General features: G+C 32.0%; 1 protein-coding gene across 1 annotated transcript; it reads right to left on the reverse strand.

The window, feature by feature from the left end:
- Positions 1–3,458: 3,458 nt before the first annotated feature.
- On the reverse strand, positions 3,459–6,964 carry LOC103270816 (NKG2-C type II integral membrane protein-like; the record flags this gene model as incomplete). Its single annotated transcript, XM_008068326.1, has 3 exons — positions 6,775–6,964; positions 6,302–6,400; positions 3,459–3,607 (listed from the first exon to the last, which is right to left on the reverse strand). Coding segments are annotated over exons 1-3 (438 nt in total), but the record flags the coding sequence as incomplete, so codon positions are not given.
- Between the last annotated feature and the right edge of the window lie 347 nt (positions 6,965–7,311).

Consider the following 7,311-nt stretch of genomic DNA (forward strand, 5'->3'; position numbering starts at 1 on the left):
TCACATTACATGTAACTTTTAGAAAGGTTTAATGACACAAATCTAATATCCAGGAAAAGGAGTCAGGCACAACAGCAGTGATATCTGCACTTGTTGGTGTGTATATTATACTTTAGTGACTCCTTTTGAAATTTATTTTCATTGCTGAAACAAACAACATAATTCATTTTCAGACTTAAGTGATCAAAATATTATTTTCATTTAATAAAATATAAAATTACCTGATAGACTCCAAACTCAGGGGTTTCAATTCTGAAACGTACGCTTACAACTATATTGTTGTGAAACTCCACATTTGTCTGCCTTAAGTTGTTGGTAGCTTATCTTTGCACAGTTGCATGGAGCAAAATATTCTGTTATCCTGTAGTGAAGAAAAAGTCCCAATTCATTTTATTTTGGGCAACAATCTGTGAAATAAGAAATTATCCATGTATTTTAAGAAAACAATAGCATGAAAAGAGGTTAGAACATTTATTATATTATAATAGTTGGTTATTAAACAAAACTTAAGTCCCTCTCTTACCTTGAGGGAGACATTAACTCCAGTGGATTCCTGAAAACATGAATAGTGTCAATACTCATATGAGTAAATACTATGCTTTTTCTCTACATACATACCTATAAATGGGCACAAGAGATTATGAATACTCAATAATTTAACATAATAATTATAGCAATATGCTTACATTACTACTCTTGCATTTGAGGCCCTTATTAAGTAAACTAAGCACTTATTAAGTAACACAGCACTATGAAGACTGTAGATCTGATAACTAGATGACTATAAGTGACAGACACCAAGTAGCACACACAGTTTGGATACTCCAGAAAAAACAATGATTTGTGGTTCAGATGGGAGAGATCAATACTATCAAAGATTTGATCATGCTACTCAGAGCAGTTCACATTTAAAACTCATGAATTGTTTTTTCCTGAAATTTTCTACTAATACTTTTGGCTGAGGTTGATCCTGAGCAATGAAACCACAGAGAGTGAAACTGTGGTTTAGGGGGTGTACTGTAGCACATTATGTAATATTTATTTCAACATTGTACTACCTTTCAAAATCTTTCCTCATGTCTAAAAATCAACATAAGCTTATTCATATTATTCTTTGAATTTCTCCCTTTTATATATTTTTCAACTTTATGGCATTGTTCCAAAAAACTTACTTATGTTTGAACACTGAGCCCTCTATTGACACCCATGAATGATCACTGTTGTTACGGGAGACTCCATCCATGCTTCACGTACGAGAGAGGCCAGAAGTTTCTAACAGAAAACAAAAATTTTCATGTAAGTAACCATTATGATAGATTGTATTAACTTAAAAATACAATAGTGTATTTTTCATAAGATCCTTAATTTTTTAAGCAATATACTAAACAAAAAATTTTCTGTAGTGTCTACATTTTTTGTGTAAATTCAAGGTATTCAAACATGTATTGTTGCATGTATGTATTGCCTTGTAGTGAAATTCAGGGTTGAAGTAAAATCATCATCTGAAAAATGTACATTATACTTATTAAATAATTTCTCATCCATCATCCCCCTCCCTCTCTCTGTCCCTTCAGTGCTATCAAGGTTTGTATTTCACTCTTTATGTCCATTTGTACCTGCTATTTATCTAACACTTACATATGAGAACATGTGGTATATGATTTTCTGTTTTTTACTTATCTCACTTATGATAATAGCCTCCAGTTCTATTCCTGTTGCTGCAAAAGTCACGAGTATTTCCTAAGGAATGTGTCTCTTTGTATGTGTTATTGTGTACGTGTGTGTGTATATATATAAGCACACATACATATGGCATATGTGCAAATATATATATGCATAATACATTTTTAGTCAAACATTTTTATTCAAGCATTTGTTAATGGACACTTAGATTACATCCATATCTCTGATGCTGTGAATAATGCAACAGAAAATGTATAAGTGAGTGTTTCTTTTTTGATATAATTAGTTTTCATTTGTGTAGACACCCAGCAGTGTGATTACTGGATTAAATGATAGTACTGCTTTTATTTTCGAAAAATCTCCAAACTGTTTCCCATAGATGTCGTACTAATTTACATTTCCACCAACAGTGTATAGTGTTCTGTTTCCTCCACTTGCTTGTGATCATTTGTTATTTTTTTCCCTTTATTGATATCATTTTGACAGGTGTAAGTTGGCATCTTGTTGTAGTTTTCATTTGCACTTATTTGATTATTAGTGATTTTGAGTATTTTATATGCTTGTTGGCCATTTATACATTTGTTTTTTGAATAATGTTTGAAACGGAATACTGAAATGCTTTGAAACCTGAGGTCCAGGGCTCAACAGAGTTGACTGGATATCTTCAAATCTCCACCAACAGAGAAAGTGAAGTAGGTCTGCTGTTCCCTAGCACCTGACTTAGCCGTATTTGTAATATTAAAACACAGGCCAGTGGTTTTTTGAGAAGAGGTAGCAGTGATGAGCACGTATCCAACAGCAGTGCTGAAAACTTCTGTTACACGATATTTGTATTTCATATGTTCATTTTGTGATCAGCCTGCACAATTAAAATATACTTAGTTTGAATAGTGTTGATCTAAAGAGAACTCATATGTTTAACTTAATAATTTTATACTCTTCTCAAGTTAATTTAAAAAAATGTGATTCACATAATTTAATAGTCACCCAAGTTGTCAAAACTAACAGCATGGATTTAAGTTTCCAGTTTTTGCATTCATTTCTCAGATATTGTGACTAAATCAATATATTTTTCACAGATATTCAGAGTTGTGGTTTAGAAGGGAGTTAAGAAATTGCCATCAAGAAAGTAAATGACATATGCCCCAAACTCCTCTTTACTTGTTTCTTAGAGGAACTACATCATTTAAAACTATATCAGCCCCCATTTTTATCTGATTTCTTTTTTATTGAATACAGTGTTCCAAGACCAGGTGGTATATATGCATTCTCTGCATTACTCCCTACAACATTCAACTATAAGCTATACAACAGATAAAAAACAGAAGCAAAGGAGAGCTGGGAATGGTGGAAATAGAAGACTAAACTGGGCTCAGTGGCTCAGCCTGTAATCCCAGCACTTTGGGAGGCCTGAGGCAAGAGGATTCCTGAGCCCACAGGTTCGAAACCCACCCGGAGAAGTTGACCAGACCTTGTCTCTACGATAGATCAAGAATTAGCCAGGTGTGGTAGCACGTTCCTGTAGTTCTGGCTACTTGGAAGGCTGAGGAGTAAGGATCGCTGGAGCTCTGCAGGTCAAGGCTTCAGTGACCAGGAGCGGCCAGTGCACTCCAGTCTGGGCAACAGAGTGAGACTCCAACTCAAAAAATATATATATATACATATATGTGTGTGTGTGTGTGTGTGTGTGTGTGTGTGTGTGTGTGTGTGTGTGTGTGTTTATTACTGGCTGAAATAAGCTTTCAACAAAGTATTTGAAACTTTGACCACCATACCATTTCTTCTTCATCATCTATGTAAAGCAGGCTGGAGTTCATAGAAGCACAGGCCATCATACTCTCCTCCCAAGTTTTTGTTTCCTTTCCAATGTAATAACAGCTGTTGGAATATGTAAACCATTCTTCTGGACAACCACAATTATGTGCTGAGGAAACATTTCAAATTACTATCAAGAAACAATATGAATACTTTAAAGTAAAACAATGTACAAACTCTTGTCATATATGTACGTAACATATCTACGTCTGCTCACAGGATGTACATATAATTAAAAACCCACTTACTCATACACGTACACACTGTAAAGAGATAGTCTCTTGTTCCTTAATTATGTTCAAACATGAAGCTAACCAACAGACAAAAGGTCACATTACACACATCTTGTAATCACTGAACATACTTTTCTATAAAAGTAAAATTTTTATCTCATGTTTTTATAGCAATAGGAATTTGCAACAAAACAAAATAGGGTATAATGATTTTGAATGAGTATTTAAATTTATTGCTAAAGAAAAGAAAATATGTTCTTATAATCTTTATTTACAGACATTTATGGCTAAATTTTGCAATTTATTTTCCTTCAATAAATTTCTGGCTATTTTTGCATGGCTAAAGATCAATATAAAACATAAACTCTTATTATCAGAACTTTGGAAATCATTACGTACCTTTCTGAGTGCTTGCGTTTTGGAAAGAATTGGTCTGCTTCTGTGTTGCTGTAGTTAGAAAATTTAAAATAATCTTTTATTTAAAAAAATTAGTATCTGAATAAGTCATAATTATGTTAGCTTCTTTGGAATTTGATAAATTAGGCCAGACTTGGAGGCCTAATTAGGAAGGCCGAACCTAGTGGACTGCCTGAGTTCATAGGTTTAAGACCAGCATAGGCAACTCATCTCTACATTAAATAAGGTAAATTAGCTGGGTGTGATAGTGTGCACCTGTAGTTCAGCTAATTAGAAGACTGAGGCTGAAGGATCGTCCGACCCAACATGTCGACGCCAGGGTGGCTGTAAACCACGCCCCTGCACTTCAGCATGGGCATTCAGATATTGAAAAATGTAGGATTGTACGAAACAAAAATATATGAAGTAATTGAGGTTCGGGAAAAATATTTAACAGTATAAAGAACAAATTCACCATCTCATACAGTACTTGATTTAGCCACTTTCAAAAATTAATTTCTACTTCTCAGTAAGATTTTTCAAATTGCAAAACATGTGAACTGAACGCTCATCCTATAAAATTAATAGATTATGTTGAGTGGAAGTAAATCATCAATTATGTATATAGTTTATATATATATAATACAGATGTAATTAATTGCAAAGAGATAAATTGATATGTCTAGTATCTATATACCACATTCTATAAAATAATGCTTTCAAGTGAAAGAGAATGTGAGAGTTTAATAGTTTTCTTAGAGTTTGCAGTCACTGCAAAAGATTATGACTATCAAAAAAACTCACATGATAATCAGTACCCTAAAAATTTTCCTTCATAAAAAAGGTGAGAACTATCCTGAGAAATTCATGATCAGAATAATAAGACAGGTAGCACTCACAAATGAAGACAACTGATCTTTAATCAGGGAGCAAAGGCCATTCAATGAAAAAAATAAATTGAACTTAGTTAAAATCAGTCAATTTTAGTTGGCAAAAGACAGTGTTAACAGAAAGAAAAGATAAATTTGCAGACTGAGAGAAAATTTTTTCAAAGCACATATATGGTAAAGGATTTGTATCCAAAATATGCAAATCATGCTTACACATTTACAAGAAGAAAAAAAAATTAAAATGAACAAAACAAGTGAGCCCAACTTCACCATATAAAATATACAGATGGCAAATATATAAATGGTTCATTATATATCATTAGGGAAATGCAAATTAAAACAATTATGAGATATCTCTACACATCTACTAGAATGGCTAAAATCTTTTACAGTAGAAATTTGTAAGATGCACAAAAAAACTGTACAAATCATACCTCAAATTGTTTCAAAAAAATTGAGGAGGGACTACTTTTTATGAAAGTAAAATTAATTCTCACTTATCATACTATGGCACTAGAAAATTTGAGTGAATAGACAAAAGGAGACCAGAGGAATCTCAAGTGAGTATTTCTGCTTATTGTTAAAGACAAGGAAGTGTTCTATAATTTTTATTTATTAGCATTTATAGCATAATTTTATTGTTTCCCCTTCATAATCTGTTATAATTTTGAGTGCCTTAAAATAGAGACAAAATGTAAACTATATTAATTCCAGAAATTTGAGAATCGTATGTTCCCTTCTGGGTTCTTGTTATCAGAGAAAAATTATTCTGCTCCAGTATTACATTAACTATAGAAATAAAAGTAATATTTAAAAATTAATACATAAAGAATTTATAATAATTTTAGTGTCTTACCCTAAAAATATGTCACAGTAAGAATTGAAAAGTTTGAAATACCACTAATTCTTTTAGAAAACGTAATGAAATAATTAGATCTTTGTAAAAAGAAAAAAGCCTGAAACTCCAAATTTATCATCTGTTGCAGTATTTTATATAACCACTTTCAGAAATGAATTTGCATTTTAAACATGTCTTAACCTTGAAGCATGTCTTAATATTATTAAAATAAATGCAATATTATATATGTGTATAATTACATATATGTATAATTTAAACAACTGTTTTTTCCAATGATTATAGTTTGAAAAACTCAGAGTAAGTATTTTACTTTGGGTTAAGTATGTACTTTAAATGAGAGCCCATTTCCCTAATATGATGAAATGCTGAGATGCATGCCATTCAATAAAATGTAAGTACTCTTACAATCTCAAGAATATACTTACCGGAAATAAGAACTATTGTTTTTAACACAGAAGTCATCAGAACAATACAGATTATTGCCAAGATCTCAGCAGTAATCTTTTTTGGAGGTGATTGTAAATCTGCACAGAAAGAAATAAAAAAAACAAAGGAAGGACAGTAAAATTAGAAGATTTGCATATGAGAGAACTCACGTGTGCAAAAAATTACATGGATAAACTCTGGTCACTAAACAAATATCTGCCACACTAAGCTTTCTCTCAAAATACAACATTTTATTTTCAGTAAATACAATGCTCTGTTGTTATTTGATCAAGGCCTACAAAGTTAACAAAGCCTGAATAAAATTAGTCTTCATATTTCATATTAAGATATCATAGCCTGACTCTGAGCTCTGATACTATGACTGAAAAATAGTCCCTAATCTTTCAAATGACTCTGTTCTCCAACTGCACATCCTAGTAGAGTGATACTGAAGATTGACTAAATATTTTACCTTTGTTGTGGTAGGTCATATCTTCCTCTTGATGATCCAGAGAAGCATTTTGAAGTTTTAATTTCATGTGGGTTTTTTCCTGTTCAGTTACTGAAATGGAGCATTCAGCGACCTTAGGTTTTGTTTGCTGCTTCTTTGGGTTCTCGGACAGATTAAGTTGTGAGTAGTAGGTTCTTCTTTGTTTCTTCATCTCTGTAGATATGTGATGTCAGAGACTGTGCTCTATGGTAACTTTACTTAATAAGTTAATAAATGACTTATAAAATGACAAGATCCCTGGTATAGTCAAATGGTATATGCTAGAGGCTAGTAATAATATTTATTTGCAGGCAAATACTGTAAAATCTGGTTCCAATTTTCTTAGAGCTTTAAACAAAATTATCATGATAGAGTAAAGAAATATTATTCTACATTAGACATAATATTATTAGTGGGAGCAAGAAATTAGTGAAGAATAGTGAGTTAATGACTAAAAAAAATTAAATAAATTTAACAGTTTCTACAGAAATATTATGATACCATTAGAATACCTGGGAT

The sequence above is a fragment of the Carlito syrichta genome, unplaced genomic scaffold (assembly GCF_000164805.1).
Source record: "Carlito syrichta isolate Samal-C Ts95f unplaced genomic scaffold, Tarsius_syrichta-2.0.1 Scaffold310254, whole genome shotgun sequence".
In the NCBI taxonomy this organism is placed as follows: Eukaryota; Metazoa; Chordata; class Mammalia; order Primates; family Tarsiidae; genus Carlito; species Carlito syrichta.